The sequence below is a fragment of the Myotis daubentonii genome, chromosome 9, assembly GCF_963259705.1.
Source record: "Myotis daubentonii chromosome 9, mMyoDau2.1, whole genome shotgun sequence".
In the NCBI taxonomy this organism is placed as follows: Eukaryota; Metazoa; Chordata; class Mammalia; order Chiroptera; family Vespertilionidae; genus Myotis; species Myotis daubentonii.
In genome coordinates, this window is record NC_081848.1 from 47,970,780 (window position 1) to 47,995,467 (window position 24,688).

At 40.9% G+C, this 24,688-nt stretch overlaps 1 protein-coding gene across 5 annotated transcripts in view; it reads right to left on the reverse strand.

Moving 5' to 3' along the window:
- The window catches only part of STK33 (serine/threonine kinase 33), a 132,801-nt gene that overhangs the window by 13,711 nt on the left and 94,402 nt on the right, over positions 1–24,688 (reverse strand). For 4 of the 5 annotated variants that reach the window (XM_059708808.1, XM_059708805.1, XM_059708804.1 and 1 more), the window contains 4 exons: positions 21,637–21,712; positions 16,452–16,564; positions 15,920–16,005; positions 2,789–2,995 (listed from right to left, as the gene is read on the reverse strand). In XM_059708808.1, the coding sequence (XP_059564791.1) occupies positions 2,789–2,995; positions 15,920–16,005; positions 16,452–16,564; positions 21,637–21,712 (482 nt within the window). The remainder of the gene's footprint in view (positions 1–2,788; positions 2,996–15,919; positions 16,006–16,451; positions 16,565–21,636; positions 21,713–24,688) is intronic. The other variant, XM_059708806.1, reaches the window with a different exon arrangement.

A 24,688-nucleotide genomic window follows, 5' to 3' on the forward strand; every position in this document is an offset into this window, starting at 1 on the left:
AGAATCTATATTCTTTTTTTAAAAAGAATGTATTGATTGACTTGAGAGAGACAGAAAAATATCGCTTTGCCGTTCCACCCATTTATGCACCCATTGATTGATTCCTGTATGTGCCCTGACCGGGGATTGAACCCACAACCTTGGAGTATTGGTATGACGGTGACAACCGAGCTACCCAGCCAGGGTGAAATCTAAATTCTTGAAATTTCAACCCAGTGGGTGTAGTTCTATTGTCTATAAGCACCTCAAATTCCAGTTCTTCTGCTCCTTAGTTGGAAGTAGCTGAGAATAGCATAGCAAGTCCCATCACTTTGTGACTTGGAGTGTGAAGAGAAGAGGGCAGATGTGTGACAGAGCAATGGAAAAGGTGATGGAAGATAACTGAGCATTTGGTTCACAGAATATTTTATGCCAGATTCAGTGACAAACATAGATATAACCCAAGACTACAAAAGATAATGTGTGCGTATGCGTGTATATGTATTTGTGTTTGTATACATGTGATGCATATGAGTGTACTAGGGGCCCGGTGCACGAAATTCGTGCACTGGGTGTGTGTGGGGAGGGGAGAGTCCCTCAGCCCAGCCTGCCTCCTCTCACATACTGGGAGCCCTCAGGCGTTGACCCCCATCACCCTCCAATCGCAGGATCGGCCCCTTGCCCAGGCCTGACGCCTCTGACAGAGGCGTCAGGCTTGGACAGGGGACTCCCATCTCCCCCCGATCACTGGCTCTGGCCCCCGCCCAGGCCTGAGGCCTCTGGCCCAGGAATCATGCCTGGGCAGGGGACCCCCATCTCCCTCTGATCGCTTGCTCCACCCCCCACCCAAGCCTGACGCCTCTGACCCAGGCTTCAGGCCTGGGCAAGGGGACCATCATATCCCCCCAATCTCCGGCTCCGCCCCCCACCCAGGCCTGATGCCTCGGCCAGAGGAGTTGACCCTCATCACCCTCCGATCACCAATCACCGGATCGGCCCCTTGACCAGGCCTGAGGCCTCCGGCAGAGGTGTCAGGCCTGGGCAGGGGACCCCCAGCTCCCCGTGGTTGCAGGCTCCGCCCCTGCCCAGGCCTAACGCCTCTGGCTGAGGCGTCCGGCTCGGGCAGCGGGGACCCGCAGCTGCAGTGGCCCCGTGATCGTGGGCTCCGCTTTAGGCCCAGGCAAGGGACCCCTAGCTCCCGGGACTACCAGCTTCGACCGTGCCCAGCTCCCATCGCTGGCTCCACCCCTACTTCCTGCTATCACTGGCCAGGGCAGCACAGGCGCCTGATTCTCTGATCATGGCTGGGGGGCAGGGCAAAGGCGGCCCCAGGGCCACCTTTGCCCTGCCCCCCAGTTCTTAGCTCCCCCCTGGGTTTCCGATCACTGTCAGTGGCAGGGGGCTTCTTCCTGCTTTCCCTTTCGCCTCCCTGCATTGTGCCTACATATGCAAATTAACCTCCATCTTGTTGGCAGTTAATTTGCATATAGCCCTGATTAGCCAATGAAAAGGGTATCGTCGTACGCCAATTACCATTTTTCTCTTTTATTAGATAGGATATGTGTAATCTCTGACTATGAGTATGTAAATATGTGTGTGTGTTATGTGTGGTATATAAAATGATAAGCCAACTAATAGGAAAATCTTCAAACTATGTTCAATAAGGAAATGCAAACATGGGTTTTTAAAATATTATTTTTAACAAAAATATAAAATACACACAGCTGCTCAGCATTTCAGGAGCTGTTAACAGACTAGAGAGGATGAAGGGAATTCAATAAACTTATGTTCATATTATGGCAAAAATATGATTATTTCAAAATACCTGAATCATTAAATGTCAAGTTTATTATCTAGACATTTGCTATCAAATGGATGAAGAAGTTCCCAACCAGTACATCAAAATCAATCCATCACTCTACTAGGTCTCTTTCTGCCAGTTTCTGCTGGGATTCTTAGCACGGAGGTATGAGCCAGCAGCACTGCACCTTCCTCAGGACTCATCCTCTCAGGCCCTCTCCTCCCTGACAGCTCTGGGCTTCAGAGAACCGAAAAGTAGCAATTCCTCACAGGAAGTCTGGACTGCCCTAAGGTGGACACAGCCCCCAATGGAAGGATGCTCAATTATTAAAGAAGAGCTACAATGTGCTCATTAGATTTCAAGACAAGAAAGAAAACAAACATGCAGAAAACTTCCACAAACACAGAAAACCATTTGGGTAAATTGTCGGGATATCTAGTCAGTAGAATGCACTCTAGAATTAATCAAAATGTTATGAAATTTTATTCACCAAAAAGAATAAGACTATATTTAGATCTAACAAGGTAAAACAATAACCCTACATAAATAGTTTTAGGTATCATAAATTATAAACAATTAACTGGATAATGAAACAACTCTTTTTCTAGGTAATACATAAACTCATTCTAAACTGTATGGCCTGGTAAAGTAAAAAATCATTAATTTTGACCCATGGACCAAACCTGACACACCACCTGATTCTGTTTGTGTCTAAAATTGCCTACACCTGTTTTCATGCTACATCATCAGAGTTGAGAAATTGTGACAGAGACTCTCCTGGCTCCCATAGTCTAAAACATTTATTCTCTCTGCCTTTGCAGACCCTGCCCTATATAATCAGAGATCTGAAAATAAACATTTTGGCCACATTGCTAAATCATGATGGTCTCAAACAAGAACTTTACTTGCTTTATCAGGTAGGGCCTTCATTACAAACCAACAACAAAAAGGACAGAGTTGGAGAAATGAAACATTGTTCTTCCTACTGGTTTTGTTGGGTCTTCCTACCTGTTTTCTATCCTCTTCTTCTGAATTGCTAGTGACAGCCTGGACATTTTTGCTGGTTCTGCCGAGTCGGTAACCTTCCAACTTTTCTTGATTGGACAACTTGTTCTTTTGATCTGCTGTGCTTTCCTCATCACTTCCTGGATTATTTTTCCATTCTTTCATCATTTCTAACACATTGGTAGGTCTCGCCGAAGAAAGCGTATTGCCCTAATGTTAAACAATGATTTTTGGTGTTATAAACAGTCTGGAAAATTCAAAGGAGTCTTAATCTTTTAGTAATATATTCTCCCAAATTCTGTAAGTCACGTAAAAAAAATTATAATTCTGAATAAATGGCAAAACTGCTGATACCTATTGGAGCACCCTCCCTGTATGAAAGGGCTTGAAGGGCAATTCCCTGGACTCAAAGACCTCCTTATAGCCCTGTTCTTACAAAAGTAAAAGGGAAGCAGAAAGGATGAAAGAAGTTCCCCAAGGTCTGGTGGGTCCCACACTAAGGGCAAGGCTATAGAAAACCGAAGTGTCTAGGTAAAAAAAATCTAACTTCAGTTGATTAGTCAAGTTCTGTGTCCAAGAATATAGATGTTTGATTTGAAAGCTCTTAGTTGACTGGGAGATTTAGATATAAGGTGGTCAATTGATTTACAACTGATTCAATGCATTGTTTTTATCCCAGATGTGACAATACAATACCAAAATTGACTACTTTATATTACCCACTTGTTCTCAAATATAATATTCCATTTAATGCCAAGAAATCCATGCAAGCAGTCTCAAATGCTTCTGCTAGACTAGGTATGCTTTAAATACTTTTTCTCATAATTCAGACTAGTAGAGAAAGTTTGGATCACATTTAGATGAAATTGGAAAGTTCAGATGTAAGTACAGCTATGGAGTGATTCTAAATGAATTTGGTATGTGGGTGGATTGAAGCATTAAACGTCAATGACACAGAATACTATGAGACAGGGTACTCTAAAAGATGCCATGTGAGTACACTGTTGAGGATTTGTAAAGTTTAATGTATTTGTGGTTAAAGGCAAACATTAAGTAGTAATGACTAAATGAGGATCTAGTTATACAAGCAATTCCCTGTGATTCTTTTATTTCATTCTATTTTAAGAAGGTTTATAGTCTTACCAATTTCATAGTACCCTACTTTTCGCTGCACTTATGCATCCTCTACCATTTACTTCCAGAATGCCCTAATCATGCCTTCTGCCAACCCATGGCCTACATTTCTTTCAAGGCTCAATTTGAGAGCCATCTCTGTTAACTTTCAAAGATGCTATCAACTTAAATGTAAATAAAGCATAGAAAGAGGCTCAAAGACCGTAAAAGAGTTGAAATCATTTAGAATGGGACGTAGTCTCAGAGCTCCCACCTGAATGAGCTCTGGTCTCCAGGGCTCTGTCAACAACTCTGCTTGATCCCTATGATCCATCTAGTCTCTATTACAACTTCCTGGCTTCTCCTTGACCTTCAACCCTAATTTTCATGTAATCACAGGGTCCAGAGTTCTGGAAGACTAGTACATACAACTTTGCCTCCACTTGGCTATTTCACTATCAGGCAGAGACCATCGAACATGTATGTCTGTAATCCCAATCCTCAATACCTTTCCTGATTTACTCCCCATAAATTAACTCTTTGGCTACTATAGTAGTTACTAATGCTGCTCACCCAACATTCCTTTCTTTGAAGCACATGGTAGAATTTTGCTTCTCTACCTCTTTTGAGACATGACTATGTGACTTTTTTGGTCAGTAGAATATGATTGGAAATGATACGTATCACTTCAGGGTGGAAACTTTAAAAGATAGCATGTAATTCATCATGTTCCTAATTCTTACCTTGGTAACTATAAAAGCACAGAAATGAGGCCTCCCTCAGCCTGGGTCCCAGAATGGGCACAGAAATGAGGACTCTCCTCCTCCCAGACAATGTCGGGGGGGAGGCATCAAGAGTATGGAGATTTGGGGGTCACTTGTTACCACAGCATAATCTAATTTTTTCCATTGATTATTTAAATTGCTGTGCATAGCTTCAACTTGCACTAGTTTTACAGTCCTGCACTATTGTGCAAAGCGAGTCTTGCCTGTATTATCTTGAATCGGCCTCTCTAGCAATCTCTCAAATGCTCAGTTTACATACATATACACCCAAGAGCTTGGTGACCAACACTACATGCCTAAAGGAAAATGCCTTTGTACTCAATGAAATTACCCTATTTATCATTGCAAAGAGATGGTAGGGAAGAGCAAAGAATCTAGAATAGAGCGTTATCACCTCAAAAACAATCTACTATTTGGAAAATTTTAACTCTTTCCTTCCTATATCCATTTGTGTACAAATGAGAGCATCGATTCCAGACTTTCCCGTTGTCTAAAGTCCAGCCAATAACTTACTAGACTCTCCCCTTCTAGCTGCCAGTAATTGCAAAAGGAATCACATCAAATGCTTGGATTGACCAATGAATAAGTGGCCCAGGGTTGTGTGTCATCGGGGTTCTAGGCTCAACAGAAATTACAAATGAACCAATGAACCAAACAAAAATGGGTGGAACTGTTAGGACAGACACTGGATTGTATGTCATCTCACCATCAGAACACTGACCCTTGAACTCTCTTTGCTGGCTGTTTTCAGGGGGCCAGACACTGAACTCATCAACTATGAAGGAGCAAATGGCAAGAAAGCAACAGAAATAGGTGGCTAATCTGAGGTTATCACAAGTACAAAATCAACATTTTGGTTAACTGATAGCTGAGACTATTTTATGAAAAACTGGAAATATGGACATTCATGGAGAAGCATTGGTCTGATACTAAGATTTGGATTTAATACTTTAGTAGACAGGTTCCACAAATGCAGACCCAAATGTATGTCTTCATCTAACAAAATTTGCCTTTTCAAGGACAGTGCCTATCAGTATTTTGTAAACAATAGGCATTTTTAAAAATATATTTTATTGATTCTTTACAGAGAGGAAGGGAGAGGGATAGAGAGTTAGAAACATCGATGAGAGAGAAACATCAATCAGCTGCCTCCTGCACACCCCCTACTGGGGATGTGCCTGCAACCAAGGTACATGTCCTTGACCGGAATCGAACCTGGGACCCTTCAGTCCGCAGGCCGATGCTCTATCCAGTGAGTTAAACCAGCTAGGGCAATAGGTATTTTTAAAATAAATGAATGATATGTATGAACTAGGGTAAGATGGTATATAACATAAAACTGGCAAAACTAAAAGGAAACAGTCTGGTTCTTTAGCTTATAGTCATCATTTTCTACTTTTTGTAAATAGCTAGAACTCTTCATTTTATAATCTTTCTAGGAATAATTTTTTCAATAGAAAAATGGAAGTCAATTTATTTTTAAAAAACATACAAAATCAAAATCAAAATGAGATACCAATTTTCACCTAATAGATGAATATAATTTAAATTTGCTAATACCTTATTGGTGAGGGTGAGGGTGAGGGTGGGGACACAGGCTCTCTCTTTTACTTGCTTTTAATGGAAGAGTAAATTAGTAATAATCTGTGTGTAATGCACATTCTCTGGCCAGTCAGCCCACTGTTAAGAATTTATCCTATAGATTTGCTGACAGTATGTAAATATATATTTACAAGAACATTTTTGCTATTAATCCTCACCCGAGGATATGTCTTTCACTGATTTTTGACAGGGAGGAAAGAAGAGAGAGAAACATCGATGTGAAGGGCATAGATTGGCTGCCTTCTGGATGCACTCTTACGAGGGATAGAACTCATAACCTAGGTTTGTACCTTGACTGGGAATCGGATCTACAACTTTTCAGGGTACAGGATGACACTCCAACCAACTGAGCCACATTGGCCAGGACTACAATGACATTTATTGTACCACTGCTTGTAATAGGAAATGATCTACTAGTATATTCACTGGGAATTATTTATAAAATAATTGTGTATCCAGAGTTGGGGATACAATGCTGGTTTGTTTTTGTTTTTAATAAGAAAATCTTTCCAAGATATCCTATCTAATAATAGACAAACACAGTAATTAACCATACCTCCGACACGCTTCCCATTGGCTAATCAGGATGATATGCAAATTAACTGCCAACCAAGATGGCGGCCGGCAGCCAGGCAGCTGAAGTGAACAGGAGGCTTGCTTGCTCCAGTGATGGAGGAAGCCAAGGTTCCACGCCTGCCACTGCCGGCCTCTGAGCTGCACTCTAAGAAACAATGTTGCAATTACAGAAGCTAAACAAACCCCAGAAACCTGCTTTCAGCCAGCCGGACCTCAGAGCTGGAGCTGCAAGTGTCAATTATAGAAGCCAAACAAACCCAGATACCTGCTTTCAGCAGCCGAGGTCTCAGAGCTGGAGCCAAGCCTCAGAGCTAAAGCTGGCTCTCAGTTCCAGTGTCAGCCATAGAAGGTAAATAAATCCCAGAATAAAAAAAAAAAGAAAAAAAGGAGAGGTTGGGAGCTTCAGTCACCCGCCAGCCTGAAAATGGCCCTCAGCCCCTCACCCAGACTGACCAGGCACCCCAGTGGGGACCCCCACCCTGAAGGGGGTGTGACCAGCTGCAAATAGCCATCAGCCCCTCACCCAGGCTGGCCAGGCACCCAAGCGGGACCCCCACCCTGATCCGGGACACCCTTCAGGGCAAACCAGCTGGCCCCCACCCATGCACCAGGCCTCTATACTATATAGTAAAAGGATAATATGCAAACTGACCTTAACAGCAGAATGACTTGGAATGACTGGTCACTATGACACACACTGACCACCAGAGGGTAGACGCTCAATGCAGGAGCTGTCCTCTGGTGGTCATGAGCTCTCACATGGGAGGAGCTCTGCTCAGCCACAAGGCTGATGGCTACCAGTACAGCGGTGGTGGTGGGAGCCTCTCCTGCCTCCTCAGCAGCGCTAAGGATGTCCGACTGCAGTTTAGGCCTGCTCCCAGCTGGCAAGTGGACATCCCCCGAGGGCTGCCAGGCTGCCAGAGGGATGTCTGATTGCCATCTTAGGCCCAATCCCCCGGGGAGCGGGCCTAAGCCAGCAGGTGGTCATCCCCTGAGGGGTCCCAGACTGTGAGAGGGCACAGGCCGGGCTGAGGGACCCTCCCCGCCCCCCCGAGTGCATAAATTTTTGTGCACCGGGCCTCTAGTATTAGATAAAAAAGAATAGTTTACATAATATGAGCCCATTGGGTAAAGTACATACACAAAATGTGCAGAATGTTTTTGAAAGAACACATAAGAGATTTAACAACAGTTATCTTTAGTAAGAGGGAATGAGGTTAATGGAAGGAGAAAGTTATTTTTCTGTTTACCAGGGTTAATTTAAACTATTTTATATGACTAATAATTAATGTAAATTGCAGTAGGAAAAGAAATAATGTAAGTTGCAGATACCCGCAAAGAACTGATAGCACCCAATAAAATCACCAAACATGTCCTAATGGTTCTCAATGAGGCCAAGGCAACAGCATATCAAGGTAATAACAACCACTAAAGTAAGCAATTGTATGCCACTTTAACATTTTTCAAGTCATTGATTTTTCCCCCCATGAGTATAGCAACTACATGAGTAGACAGGTAGGTGTTGATATTCCTATTCTTCAGGAGGAAACAACCTGAGAAATTTAGTAATTTGCCATTATTCCAGAAACACATTTTCAATTGCCTGCTAAGAACGTCTAGCTAGAAGTGTTGCTGAGCCTTCAATACTGTATGGCATGTGCTTAAGTTGCTCAGAGAGTGTATCTTAAAAGTTCTTATTGCCAGAAAAAAACCTATAACTGTGATATGACAGAAGTATTAACTAAACTGATTGTGGTAATCATTTCCTAATAAATGCATTTATCAGGTCATTATGTTGTACACCTTAAATTTTACAATGTTATATGTCAACTGGAGGCCTGGTGCACAAAATTCATGCAGGGGGGACGGAGGATTTCTCTCAGCCCAACCTGCACCCTCTCCAATCCAGGAGCCCTCAGGGGATGTCCTACTGATGGCTTAGGCCCACTCCCTGTGGTTCTCTGCAGGGCCTACCTGCTCAATGCCACGGTAACGGGCAAGCAGGCCCTGCTGTCTGCTCTCTGCGGGGCCACTTGCCAGCTCATCGCCAGTGGGACTGAAAGGACTGGAGGACTCCTGGGAGCAGGTCCAGCTGCGCCGCCTGCCTGCCACTCCCCCAGTGGGGCTGAAGGGATTGGGCACCACCATCTTGTGGCTATGGGTGCCGCCATCTCTGTGACAGACTGACAGTCAATTTGCATATTCCATCTTTATTAGATAGCATTACATTTCAATAATGCTGGAAAAATAAAAGCCAACTCAATATATTCCTAACTGACATTCCTCAAATTGGTGTGTGTGGGCATCTGGCTGCAAATGGAGATGTTCTGAGGGCCATCGAGGAAGGATAGTTTGCAGGGGTCAGTTTCAAGACCCTGCATTTCCAATGATCTATTCTTTTTCTAAGTCATCTGCTTGGGTGAGGATTTGCAGTAATCCTTCCCTTGCTCTTTTCTTAAGTCAATATCTCCCAATCTTGTGAATGTACATGTATTTATTTGTGAATGACAAAAGGCCTATATCTAAACTATGTAACAAATCTCTACAAATCAAGAAGTAAAAGGTAAAACCGAACAGAAAAAATGGGGGAAAGACTTGAACAGGCATTTTGCAAAAAAAGATATAAAAAAACCAATAAGCATAAATAAAGGTGACTGACTGATTTAATTTGTAATTCACAAAATGCAGATTAAAATCACAGAGAGATGCCACTGCACATCTACCAGGGTGTCTCAATTAAAAATACTGACAGCAACAGGCTCAGAGAAGATGCAGAGCAGAACGAGAACTCTGGCACATTGCTGGTGAGTGAGCTACAAACTTTGGAAAAGAGAACAAAGGAACTTCCAGGTTGAGGAATACAAAGGAGAAAATTCATGTAAACTCAGCTGTGATCCTGGGACTTCAGTGCCTTCCAGTAGCAACCCACTGTCAAAACAAGTGAGATATAAAGTCCTCTCCATGTAAGCCAGGTCTACAGAAAACAGCTCTACCTGTGTTCCTGCTGAATTTCCCACAACTCCCCTACATGTCTTCCAGGTTCTGGAAAAGTAGAACTGCCAATAAATTTCATATTCTCAGAATACACTTATTTTTGTTTTCTGTCTTTAAATCTTTGTCAAGTTCTTTCTATTCTGAATCCCCCTCCTTCTTACCATGACTCCAATATTAATTTCTACTTCTTCCCATCTTTTTTAGAGCCAGATCACATATTACCTTCACTTTAAGTAGTTTTTTAATCCCCGAAGAGAATAATAGCTATCTTCTTTAAAACCCAATTGGATATATTTTATTATATGCTATATGTAATATGTAGGGTATATATTTATATATATTTATACACACATTATATATTTTCTGCCTGAGTTTTTCTTTTGAACCCTGTGGAAAACCTGTGGGAAAGGCCTGTAAGGCCTGTATCAGACTCCTCCTTGTGTCCTCCACGTAACAGCTATTCAGTACATATTTGTTGAATCATTAAGTATATATCAATCATTGAATATTGAATAAATCCCCAAGGTTTCTGGCTCATGAGCTGCTTCTTTACATAATTTTTATAAAAACCTTTAAGCAGGGCCCCAATAGCATATATATATACACTAGAGGCCTAGTGCACAAAATTCATGCAGGGGTGGGGGGTCCTTCAGCCTGGCCTGCGCCCTCTAGCAATCCAGGACCCCTCGGGGGATATTGGGCCTAAACCAGCAGTCAGACATCCCTCTTGCAATCCAAAACACTGCATGCATCAGTGACCATACTTTTCATACAAGTGAAAGGCATCTTGTTGTTGTATAGGCAGCTACATTTTTTTGCCCTGATTATAAAAAGTAGTACATAACATGATCCTTCTGAGGCAATAGTACCATTTTCCCCATCTTATTGGTGGAAAAACTGAAGCAGAGAGAAGTTAAGTAATTGGCTTTGTCACACAGTTATAAGTGTCAGAATCAGGGCTGACCACAAAATGTGCAAGCCAGAGTCCACGCATGTCATCGCTGCATCATCCTGTTTTTTCAGTGTTAGAGTAGCCTTGCCAGGTTTTAATTTTTAAATCTAAGAGACTGTTCCCAATATATAGGGCAGGGTCCCTAGGCCTGGTCAACGATCAGGGCCATCTGTGGGACGACCAGAAGATGGGGCGATTGGGGGGGGGCCTCTGCTGGCACCTACCTTGGCTGGCGGCCTGGCACTGCCCACTGGCCGGCCCGGCGCCCACCCCCACCCCCCGATCGCTGCCACCAGTTGCATCCCTCTCATGGGGCAGACACTCAACACAGTGGGGGTCAGTGCACATCATAGTGACCAGTCATTCTGCCGTTCGGTTGATTTGCATATTAGGATTTTATTATATAGGATAATTCAGAATTTAAGAATAACTAAGTATAGTAAAATAAAAGTTGAGTATTAACATATTTAGGATGAAAATATATAGTAGGAAAAAATATCCATCAATTAGTTAGACATCAGAAAATTTCCATTTGCTTACGTAGCGTATATATGTTAAGACTAAAGGTCAAAACTAATGAGAATCCATGAATAATAATTTTTAAAATCAATGAACAAGGGCCTTGTTCACACATTAGGAAGATTATTTTAAAATTTAGACCCTCTACACCCTGAGTACATGTGCCTTTGCAAAATGCACAAAACCCTGTAATTTGTGGGAAATTACTCCAGCGGAGAGACTATTTTATTCATCTTTGTATCCCTATAGTGCCCAATGGATTAAAATAAAAGAATACCTGTTGAAATCAATATAGACATTTAAATGACTCTTGTCCCATTTAAAATAAGCCATCTTGGAAGGCTTATACATTATAACAATAATTTCACTTCAAAGAACCTACAATTGGTCTCCACTATATACATATGACTGGAAGTTAAAATTCTAGTCTGAGATTCAAGTCCCCACACAATTTTCTTTCCTTTTCTAAAAGTCTCATTTCCCACTTCTTTCCTTCAAGCATCTTATCTGCCAGTCAAATTGAATTCCTGATTTCACACTTGCTTGTCTCTATACCTCTGATCATTTGGCAATTTCTTATGTCATGTATCATTTCTCCCTTGAATTGTATCTTATACATAACTTGTTTCCCTTACTAGATTGTGAGTTCCTTATGTCAAAGATCATGTCCTATATGTCTATAACTACATTTTATCACCTAGCACAGCACCTGGCACATGGTGGGCACCAAAAAAAATCTGTTTGAAGGAATTACTGTCTGAATAATACCAATAGAGCTCAAATCTGGAAACTACTTCTTGACAAGCTGTAGAAGAAAATGGTTTCCTTAATCTACAGGAGGGTTCTTAAATATAAGCAGGCATTAAAAATACCTAGGAAAGCCCTAGCTGGTTTGGCTCAGTGGATAGAGTGTCAGCCTGCGGACTGAAGGGTCCTGGGTTCGATTCCAGTCAAGGGTACATGCCCGGGTTGCAGGCTCCCTCCCCAGTAGAGGGCATGAAGGAGGCAGCTGATCAATGATTCTCTCATCATTGATGTTTCTATCTCTCATCTCTCTCTCTCCCTTTCTCTTCCTCTCTGAAATCAATAATAATATATATTCTTAAAAATAAATAAATAAATAAATAAATAAATAAATAAAATAAAAATACCTGGGAATCTTGCTTAAAATTCTTGGTGTTAGTTGTCACCAGGGGACTTGAAGGAATACCAAGAGGTACCTGAAATCTATAATAATAAAAGCGTAATATGCTAATTAGACTGGACAGCCAAACGACCTTCCAGATGATCTTCCAGATGAAGCCACGGTGGCAGGGGCCAAGGCAGAGGCGGTTAGGGGCAATCAGGTAGGCAGGCGAGCAATTAGGGGCAATCAGGCAGGCATGCAGAGTGGTTAGGGGTGATCATGCAGAGTGGGTATGAGTGATCAGGCAGGCAGGTGAGTGGTTAGGGGCAATGAGGCAGGCAGGCAGACGAGTGCTTAGGGGTGATCAGGAAGGCAGGCGAGTGGTTAGGGGCGATCAGGCAGGCAAGCAGGCAAGCGGTTAGGAGCCAGCAGTCCCGGATTGCAAGAGGGGGCAAGCCGGGCTGAGGGGACACCACTCCCCTCAAGTGCACAAATTTCATGCACCGGGCTCTAGTTATCTAATAAGAGGGAACACACTCCTGCACCACTGTTGAGAGTAAAGAGGACAAAGGGAAGAAGTGGATGCAGGAGGGTGACAGGCCAGTTATCATCAAACTCTTCCTTTATAGGAAAGTCATCCCTTGACCTTTTTCCTTACATCTAATCTTTTGATTTTTGAAATCAGAATGACAATATGTGTTTATTTTAAGTTCCATTCACTTAAAGGTACAGAGAGAAACAACGTTCCTCGGAATACTCTTCAGATGTGTTCCATACTTCAAAATGGACAATACATAAGTTAAACCCTAGAAACTTTTTATCCAATAAAGCTCTTTGGAAAAAAAAGTTACTATGTGTTAGATATTGCAAAAGATAAGCTCCGGTTATAAAGCAGCAAGACACTGAGAGAACTGACAGGTTCCCTTTAGATTATTTCAAACACAGGATATGAATTACAGGAAGTAAGACTTCAAGTGGTTAAGAAGAAAAGAGTGTTGCCTTTTAGAAGTTTATAAAATGCCGGAATTCTAAACTTCAGACATTGAACTCCTTAAGATAGTCCAATATAGTACACACTATCTGTCGCTTCCCTAACCACTTGGCAGAGACTACATAGGAACAAATGTTACAGAGGCTCAAAAATGGAGACTTCTGGAAAAATGACCAAAGCCAGAAATAAAGCTGTACTAATTAGAACACAAATAATTACATGGCCAAACCCGAATGTTGTGTGATGCTGAAAAGAAATAGATTCGAAGGCACACCATCTGTTTTACAGCTTTTGATTCTGCTGTACTACAAATCCACTCCGTACATTTTGCAATGATCTATTTAGCTGCTAGCTCATTTGCACAATTACTTAGGCCAGAAATATGTGTTGCACAGAATGACTTGAGAGATCAACATAGTCATTAGAGAGGGCAGATATAGCCCATTTTTGAGTGAAGACTATATTTTTAGCCCTTGGAGAAAAAAATATTCTTCAAAGAAGTGATTAGAAATTGAAGAGTGATATGGTATCTAAACTTATCTGGGCCTTCAGGTCACCATCAACCTCTCTGTTGGCCATTTCAATGGAAACTTCTCATTCTCATCTTGACCGTTCAGCAGCCTTTACCTGCGAGCTGCCTGCTCTCGCTTCTTTCTCAAACATCTTTCCCACTAAACTTTCCTGACACCGCTCTCAGAATTTCCCTCCTCCCTCACCAGCTGCTCCTTCTCAGCCTCCATTGCTAGCTCCTCCTCTTCTAAATGATGGAGTATCTAAAAGCAGGGTGCTGGGGTCTCTTTTCCTTTCTATCCGTATTTTCTTCCCAATTTTTCTCATTAGCCCGATAGCTTTATATGGCATGTATATACTCCCGATTCCCACAGCTACAGTTTCAGATCAGACTTTTCCAGCTTCAGACTCAGGTATTCAATTATATTTGATCTATCTATGTGGATGCCACACAGGCATCTCAAACTTAGCATATCTAATGTGGAACTCTTGAGTCACCACCCTTCCCCCAGACCCAAAAACCAAACCAAAACAAAACAAAACAAAACAAAAACACCTGTTTTTCTTACAAGCTTCCATATCTCAGTTGGTGGCACTACTGTCCAACCAACTGTTAACATAAAATCTAGGAGTCATCCTTGAATCCTCCCTTCTGCTCATCTCTCATCTAATCCATCACCAAATCCTGTCAATATACCTAAAAAAAATATATCACATTCATTTCTCTTCAACTCTATTGCTACCGTCCTGTCTAAGCCACCATCATCTCTCAACAATAAATACTACTGCAACGTGGGCATATCACATATTTCCAGTACCTAACATACTGTCAAAGTAACAGATGTAAAATAATGTTTTTCATAGATGATTACTGCTCAGCAATATTCCTATACGTCTTGACAAATCTCCAGTCTCAGTTCCCAGACATTTTCGGAGATACCTCCAGACTAATTCATTTACTGAACCACTGACTCGTTCAGCAATTATTTGAGTACTGTATTAATGGGTACTAGGTTCAATTGCACATTCTGCAGTGTCTTAAAGGTGACGAAGTTTGTTGCCGGCTCATAGAAAGGGGTCTGGAGGGAGGCAGTCATGGGCTGGAATGGCAGCTCTGTGAGCTGCAAGCCCTGGTTCCTTGCATCATGTTTATGGACTCCACTTTATGGTCCGACATGGCTACTCAGACTCCAGCCATCACATCTGTATTCTAGTCTCCAAGAAAGAAGATATGCATGAGGAATGCCGTAGCCCCTCCATTTAAGGACACTTCCCAGAAACTGCACCACTTCCACTCAGATCTCATTGACCGTCACAATAACTAGCAAAGACGGGATAACCAGCAAAGAACACCAGACAGCAATGTTTCCAGCTAAAAGTCAGGATCTTCGTTACCATAGGGGACAGGGAGAATAAATATTGAGAGCTAAGTGGTGGCCTCTTCCACAGTTCCTAGAGTAACCGGGTAATGTTCTGGGTTCAGGGACACAAAGATCAGTTAAGACACGGGGTCAAGGAATTCAGTCTAATGGGGAAATATGTAAATGAGTGCTTACTCAAGATTGCAAGCCAGGCAACAGCCACTGTGAGGAGACACTGGCTTTTCTGAGTCTCCAAAGATTCTTCGAAGAGAAGTGGGTGGTTCCAGTGCTTTACAGACTATACAGACGCTTCAATGTTCCACAGCTTTAATAATGGACACTTCTCAGCTCTACGCTACTGGACTTGATATCTTCACGGCATGAATAAAGCAAAGTTCATTTAAACCTCTAACAGCCGTGGTAGTAGTTTTAGCAGCTTGAAAATACCCATTTCAGAAATGTGTCCAGACTCAATTTTTTTAACTAATCAGAAGATGAGACAAATTGACTATTTCTTAGAAAAACGGTATATAAGCTACAAGGCCAAAGAAAAGAAATAAGCAATGGAAGACTGTCCAAAAGAAAGAAGCGCTCCTGTGACTCACTGTGATCCACTGGTTGTCCAGCAGCTCCTTAGCTGTGATTCTGTGAGCAGGGTCTACTTTCATAAGTTGTTTCAGAACACTTTTAGCTGCAAATAAAGGAAACTTCTGAATATCTTATTATCTTAACAACAATTAGTAACAATTTCCAATTTATTCAGAATCAGGTCTGTAGGACATAAAGGAAAGATGCCAATTATAAAACGAATATCATCAGTATAAATGGCCAAGGAATAACATGTAAGGCCTATAGTGAGGTTTTATTACATAGAGTATCTGTTTTATATTCTTTAGTAAAAATTAACTAGATCATCAGCAAATTTCCTCCTGGTAATTTTCACTCAGTATATTCTGTTCTGATTGGAAGTTTTGACTGTAACAATCACAGTGAAGATACCACTATTTCCACAAGTAAATAGTGTTATTTCCACAAATAAATCTAAAGACTAAACAGAGAGTTAAAGTATCTGAATTACTAGCAAACTTTCTTATGTTACATATATTTGCTTTGTAAACAATAACAAATCTATATTACCACAATCACTTATGGACTCCCACACTGGATCACTGAAATGCAGTTCTCCCTTTCTTATTAACTCAAAAAGCTTCTCCTCTGAGCTTGCAGAAAAGGGTGGTTCTCCGCATAACCTACAACAAAGGCAATCATTTTCTTTAGGTTTTTAAAAACCAACATAAGGCTATTAAAAATTTAGTTTCCACAGGACTTGAGAGTAATGGTGCTTCCTATTTAAGTAAAGGACAGGAAGCAGGATAGAACTGAAGACACTGAAACTGTTAAAGGTTTTGCTTACCTTGGTTTAGTCATCAATTCAAGTGAAGACCACACTTGAATCCTATACAATTTTATTAACCAATGTCACCCCCATAAATCCAATAAAAATTAAAAAATAAAAGATTTTAAAAAGGGAGACTGCAGCCAAGAAATCAAGAGAAGACTGAGACCTGAAAGAGCAGAAGTGTAAGGATGAGGGAAGGTCACCAAGAGCAAAGATGTGTCATTAGAGACCGAGGCTACGCTCATCCACACCCTCGTGTTCCCAGCGATACGCATGGCTGTGAAAGCTGGACAGTGGAGAAGGCTGATAGGGAAAAAACGGATTCATCTGAAATATGTTGGACCAAATCTCTATGTACTTTGGACTGCCAGAAAGATGAGCAAATGGGTCTGAGAGCAAATTAAGCCTAATACAAAAATGACAAAACTGAAGCTGTCCTACGTGGGACACAATAAGAGAAGACGGGGTCTTTGGAAAAGACAACAATGCTTGGAAAAATTGAAGGCAGCAGGAAAAGAGGAAAAGCAAATGTGAAATGGACTGATTCTGTAACAGAAGAACGAGGCACGAGTCTGCAGGAGCTGAGCAGGGCTGGTGAGGACAGGACATTGTGGACACGCTCGTTCAAAGGGCCTCCGAGAGTCGGAGCCAACTCAGGGGCATGCAGTATACACACAGGAAGAGGCGGGTGCCTCTCTGGATGCAGAAATGGAAGCAAAGGGGTTTTGCGAGGTCAGTGCCGGGCTCTGTATACACTGGAACCTCCAGATCTGCAAATGACCCAAAGCTCTTCCAGGTGGGGAAACACTAAGCTTAAATGGGGTTATAATACAGGAAGGTGTGTACACCTTCTGTAATAGTTGCAGACAATGGAGGAGACACACTTTATGGTGAGCAAGAATACTGCAATGCCTAAAGCACATAATCCAAACTAAACTTATGGAAAAATATAATGAATTAGCAGAGTCTAATACGCATCACCAGAGTCTAAGTGACCATGTAAGAGTTTAATCCATGGTAAACTACTGTACACATGTCAGTAAGACTAAACCAGGAATAACCTAGGAATGTCTACAGGCTCTGAGTCAAAGCTAAATACAATATCCATTAAAATGATCACACTCTCCCAAAATAGTATACAAAATGAAGAAGGTCTGGGTGAGAAAAATCAGATGATGATGATTTCACCCTTCGGTCTGAAAGGTGAAAGCTGAGTATTTATATACTGACCAACATCAGTACCACCGTGAGCAGGATGCATGAACAGGAGCTTGTTTGCACATTCTAGAACAGCGGTTCTCAACCTGTGGGTGGCGACCCCTTTGGGGGTCAAACGACCCTTTCACAGGGGTCGCCTAAGACCATCGAAAACACATATGTAATTACATATTGTTTTTGTGATTAATCACTATGCTTTAATTATGCTCAATTTATAACAATGAAAAATATATCCTGCATATCAGATATTTACATTACGATTCATAACAGTAGCAAAGTTACAGTTATGAAGTAGCAACGAAAATAATTTTATGGTTTGGGGTCACCACAACATGAGGAACTGTATTAAAGGGTTGCGGCATTAGGAAGGTTGAGAATCACTGTTCTAGAACATAGAACTGTGAGTCATTACAATCTTTTAAAAGGAAAAATTGTGCTATACTTCATAAAGCGCATGGCAAGCCTGTGCTTCAGTAGACAATCCGGTCCCAAACTACAAAAACATTCTTAAAAGTTGAGTTTGGTTCTTCATAGTCCACTCTCAACAAATGTTAGCCACACTCATTACTGTCCACCCCAACGTTGGCGAGCAGCCCTGTGTCCAATGACCAGGTTTTCCCAGCGACAACTGGACAGAAGGTGGACCTGGACTCATCACAGAGGCCACTCTGTTGGTCTATTCTTCACCTCTCGAGATTGCATAGTTTGCATTTACTGCTGAAAGAATAAAAGGGCGCGATTCTATCATACTTCCCAAATGCTGGCCTATTATGGTGAATCCTAACCTGAGGATATTTTTTCCATTGATTTTTAGAGTAAAAGGGAAGGAGAGAGAGCAAGAGACAGAGAGACAGAAAGACAGAGAGAGACAGAGACATACATTGATGTGAGAGAGACATACTGATTGGTTGCCTCTGCATGAGCCCTGACCAGGGCTGGGGATTAAACTTGCAACCCAGGTATGTGCCCTTGCCACGGAAACTATGACCCTTCAGTGAGCAGGCCGATGCTCTAACCACTGAGATACACCAGCCAGGCGCTGGTCTATTATGCATTTAAGTATAACGATCTCTAAGCCTCTCAAAAGTTACATTTCTATGGATTTTTTTCCTTTAAGTTCTTTAAAAGTCTTTCCCATGAACATTTTCTGAATAAGTACAATTTGATAAATGTTTTGCATGAAAATGATAAGGAAAAAAACCTTGTTTTCATCTTAGTTTATCAAGCTAGGATGGACAATATTGGCTTTTCATTTCCCAACAGGTTCTTGTTAAGAAATAGATAGGTATTTACCAAATTGCTCCACAAACTCTTATTTTAATACTTTTTTTACTGCTTTAGCTCATCCTGACCCTCCTCTCTCTAATTTTACTTACCTATTATTTATTTTTAAAATGCAATTTTTAAAGAGCCAGAAAAATGGTCTTATGGACAATTACTATCTGTTGTAACAAGCATAGGCCAGCAGAGCCCAGCTCATTGGGTCTGCTAATAACCAGGGACATGCACATTTACCAATTCCTTAGCTGCTCCTGCACTGCCTGGCTGGCATGCAACTATAGCTTAAGGGCTACGTTTCTAAAATTCCACTTTTTTCCGTCCTTTCCAATTTTACTTACACAAGAATGTATCTAATGGTTGGTCAATCAGCAGCATGTGAAATTTTATGATAGCAATTTTCTGCACATCCAGAAAAGGAAATCCAAGCCATGAAAAATGCCTCTTAAAGCTTCCCTATTATTTTCTGTGGCATTCACAGGAATCAAAGCGGCAGCGGATACACACATAAGGAATATTTATGTTAATTTCACCTTGAAGAAGTATGTTATTATTGTCCAATTAAGTAGAAATAAATCAGCAGTAACTGACAAACAAGAAAAGAACCCCCTGGAGAAGGCAGCATGTCTGTGCCTGGGTGAGGAAATTATCTATGAGACCACTGGGCTCAGGCAGGTTAATGAATAGGCACTGATTAGCTAAGTAAGAGTCTACTGTAAAGAAAACAGGTGTCCTTTGTGGTGAGATGCAGCCATGGTCTGACACAGAAAAATTGAAATTATATCTTTAAGAAAGAGAAAAATTTTAACATATTAATACACTATTACTTTCCTTCACACTAAATTAGAATTGAGAAGGCAGCAAACACATGAATTGTGTAATATTAGATTACACCTATAATTTGACTTGTGTTGTCTAGAAAGTCTTAAGAGTATAAAACACTAAGTTAAAATGGTTATATATTTTTTAATATATTTTTTTTTGATGAGAGAGAGAGAGAGGAGATAGGGAGAGAAACATCGATGTGAGAGAGAAACATCAATCAGATGCGTTCCATACATGCCCAACCAGGGATCAAACCCGCAACCCAGGTGTGTGCCCTGACCAGGAATTGAACTGGCAACCTACCAACTGAGCCACTCCAGCTGGGCAAAATGGTTACATTTTTAATTAAAGACTAAGGCTCCGAATTTTTACATGATTCTAACCAGCACAAAACAATGATCAACATTTTGTGAATACATTTATACTCTATGCAACCTAAGCAGTTAATGTATGTTGACCATCTGAGTTACAGCTATAATCACATCATCCTATTTCCACTGCCTGTGCATTCCATTTCACAAAACTGAAAATGTGACTATTGTGATGTCAATATTTAGAAAAGATCTGGAAGAGGCAGTACACAGTGACATCTTCAATATGACCATAAAACTAATGTTGCATCAACATAAAAATGTTCATGTTCACCAAGAGGCAGACCAATGGTCAGTAACTTTTCAGGGCACCTCTTAGAAAATTCACTTTAATTCAATTTAACAAACATATATTGAGCACTGACTGCATGCCTACTATTGTGCCAGATACCAGGGATGCAAAGATAAACACGATGTCTGTCCTTCAGGGAATTCAGAGCAAGGAAAATAGACACAATACACATAATACAACAATTATAGCACAACATTATAATCTAGTTTTTTAAAGTGCTAGGAGGACACAGAGAAGTGAGCAATTAACTCATTCAAATTTACACATGTGCAAACCTTCCCGGTTAAATATTCTTATTTTATTATTTTGTTTTTCTTTCAATGCATTTTTATATGTTGCCTTACATCCTCTGGGAAAGTATACATAATAAACATAGTAACTCTACTGAGGTAGAGTAGGAATTAGGGAGGTACAAGGCGTTAATCTTTGCCCTGGCACAGCTAGGAGAGAAGTTAGTAGAAAAGAAAGAGAACATTCTAGGCAGAAGGAACTGCATGAGCAAAGACCCAGAGGCATGCGATACGAGGACTCTGGCCGAACCTCTGGTTAGGGCCCACCCGTCACACTGGCAGGCTGGAGTGCAGGGTCCCAGGACCTCCACTACAGGATGGGCTCTTAGTGAGTGAATCTCTTGACAATATACAAAGAAGCGAGGTTTGTAGTGAAGGATCAGAAAGTTTTAAGGCAAGTTTTTCACCTGGCCCAGATCATACAGTGCATTGTAGCATTTGCAGGACAGTAGGAAGCAAAGTAGAAAGTTATAAATGTATATAGTATTAAAAAATACCTAACGCATGTGCCGGACAACGAATAAGAGAGCTTTAAGAGGGACTTCGGTCACTTTTTAAAAACTATATTGTTTAGTTTTAATTTAAAGTCTACAGGATTCTACTGCTGGAAACTATTCATTTTAAACGGTATGTTTATCGGGCTACTTACAAGCTGTACATGATGACACCTATGCTCCAAATGTCACACTGCTGGCTGTAGTCGTGGTCATTGATCACCTCGGGGGCTGCCAAACAAGCAGGAATAAAATAATATCAATAATACAATCAATGGCTTTTAAATGCTTAAACACGGAGCATGAAAATGTGCTGACGTGCTGAATTTATTCCCCCACAGGGAGAAAGAGAACCAACAGCAGATGTTAAATGAATAATGCACGGCCTTAACGATGGAGGTAGCTGTGTCCCCACTCCTGTCGATAGCTTCTGGCGGAGCGATGGCACCCACGGTATGACTATGTGGACAACTACTCTCCAACCCGTTGGAACTGTTAAGAAATGACTTTGCGATGGTCGTGTAGTCATGGCAGAAGACGACAATATCTCAGTTCTTTTCCAAAAATAGAGTTAAATGCATGCCTTAAGTGGATATAATTTAAAGCAAGCCCAATATGTGGAAACCTGCATTCACAGAAAAACTACAATAAATGCTTATAAGTCACGTTAGTAAAATAATAATAACATCACAGCACTCCTGCGACAGAATATGGATTATCTCCCATGTTTTCTGGATGAGAAAACTGAGACAGAGCGTTCCTACCACATAACGGGGTCGAAAACCAGTTAGACTCAGGACTCCTGACTCTGCTTCTCACTGTACAACATGCACACAATAGGGATCCTCTAAACAATCTTTCAAAGTAGAACTTTTTTTTTTTTTACTTTAAAGTAGCACATTTTTTAACAATTAGATTTTTTTTATAATGGCTGGTTTTTAAGAAAGTCACATATGATATTTCACCTCTGCAGTAAGGAATCAAATATCTTTCTTTAAGGAAAAAGGAAGAATAGAACAGTTATAAATATAAAAACAATAGATATATTTCAATAAAACTTTAACATTTATAATGTACTTTTGTATAGATCATGTTATTTGTGTAAATGATGTTAAGTATCTTGTGAGATGGGTATGTAGGTATTTGACTCACTTTGTCAGCGAGGAAACTAAGCTTCAGATATATTAAGTGACTTGCCTAAAGTTATAAAGGTGTTTTTTATTTTAGAAAACAGTTTCAATCTCCCTCACCTATACACAAACCCCTTTTATAACTACTAAAAACAAATGGAATTTCATTTCCTCTTCTTATTGTTAAAGGAGCTAAAAAGCAACAAAAATTTAAAAAGTAAACTGAAGAAGGAATGAGAAAGGCTCTACCACAGATAAATAACAAACTGAATATTTCATCTCCAAATCATTGAAAGTTAACTAATTAATATTTTTCTTTAAGCAATTACTTGCATTCTTTAACTCTACTTAAACTCTTTAAATACGGACTCATTACAGCTGCTCCTTGGCCACGTGCCTATGACAAGGGCCAAAGCTGGGATTAGATTCCATGAAGAATCTCCATGCAGGTGCCTCACACACACAGCAGGGGCCCGATGCTGGCCCTCATCTTTCAGCGCCCTCTTAAGTACCAGGGGATTCCCCCTGCACTGCCATCACAGCTCTCACAGGGGGGCAGAGGCCAGAAAAACTGTGTCAAGGAGCCATTTAGAAAGTCAGCAAAGCTCTACAAACCATCTGTCTTCTCTCTTGTTCTCTCACTTCTTATCAGTGTCGACAACTAATAAGCAGGCATAAAACTCAGGGTGCCTGGTATATTTTCCCCATGTAACTACAGACCAGATGTCTTTGCCAACAGGAGGATATGAACAGAATCTAAAGTAGCCTTTTCCCAAATAAGATAAAACAAGTTTGAAACTTTATGCATCAACTAGGCAAAAAACAATGAACTCTATACTCCTCAGTAAAAAAACAAAATAAAATAAGAATAAACTACTAATATGTCTAAAAATCATGCCCTGACCGGTTTGGTTCAGTGGATAGAGCATCAGCCTGCGGACTGAAGGGTCCCATGTTTAGTTCCGGTCAAGGGTGTGTACCTTGGTTGCGGGCACATCCCCAGTGGGGGTTGTGCAGGAGGCAGCTGATCAATGTTTCTCAATCATTGATGTTTCTAGCTCTCTATCGCTCTCCCTTCCTCTCTGTAAAAAATCAATAAAATATATTTTTAAAAATCATTACATGGAACAAAAGAAGACAGACAAAAGAACATATACCATATATACTGTATAAGTTAATTTATATGAAGTTCTAGACCAGTGAAACTAAGCTAAGGTGATAGAAACCATCAGCGGTGGCTGGGGTCTGGATGGGGGATTGACTGAGAGGGACACAGAGGAACTGTTTGAGCGACAGAAATGTTCTATAAATTCTTTGGGGTGGTGATTATACAAGTGTATGCGTTTCTCAAAACTCACTGAACTTTACACTTAATATTTGCACATTTTATTGTACATAAATTATATCTCAGTAAAGTAGATATTTTTTACAAATCTAAAAGTACAAAAAGAATTTCTCAAAGCCCCATCTTGGTGGGTGACTTTAATAACATTCTCTCTTAGAAATCAAGAGAAGCAACAAGCAAAATTAAATTAGCAATATGAAAAGTTAAATAACAAAGGTATCACATTTGATTTTATTAGCACAAACATGGAGAAATTTTTATGCTCAACAAACCAGGAATGTACATATTTCTAAAAACCCAATGCAACATTTACAGAAACAATCACGTGTTCAATCATAATGAAAATTCCTAAAAGTTGGTAAAGCTTTAAGTCACAATTGCTACTACAATGAGGAAAACCAGACAGAGAAACCAAAAGGCTAGGAAAACGAACACACATCCACATAAGCAGCAAACACATTGTAACCACCTAGAAAATTCTACAAGCACTTCTAAATAATTCTCAAACCAAAGAAGAAGACTAAAACTACAATAGTCTGTACAATTTGGACACTGTATATAAGAAAAGAAATTATTGTCCTGACCGGTTTGGCTCAGTGGATAGAGCGTCGGCCTGCGGACTGAGGGGTCCCGGGTTCAATTCTGGTCAAGGGCATGTACCTTGGTTGCGGGCACATCCCCAGTGGGAGGTGTGCAAGAGGCAGCTGATCAATGTTTCTCTCTCATTGATGT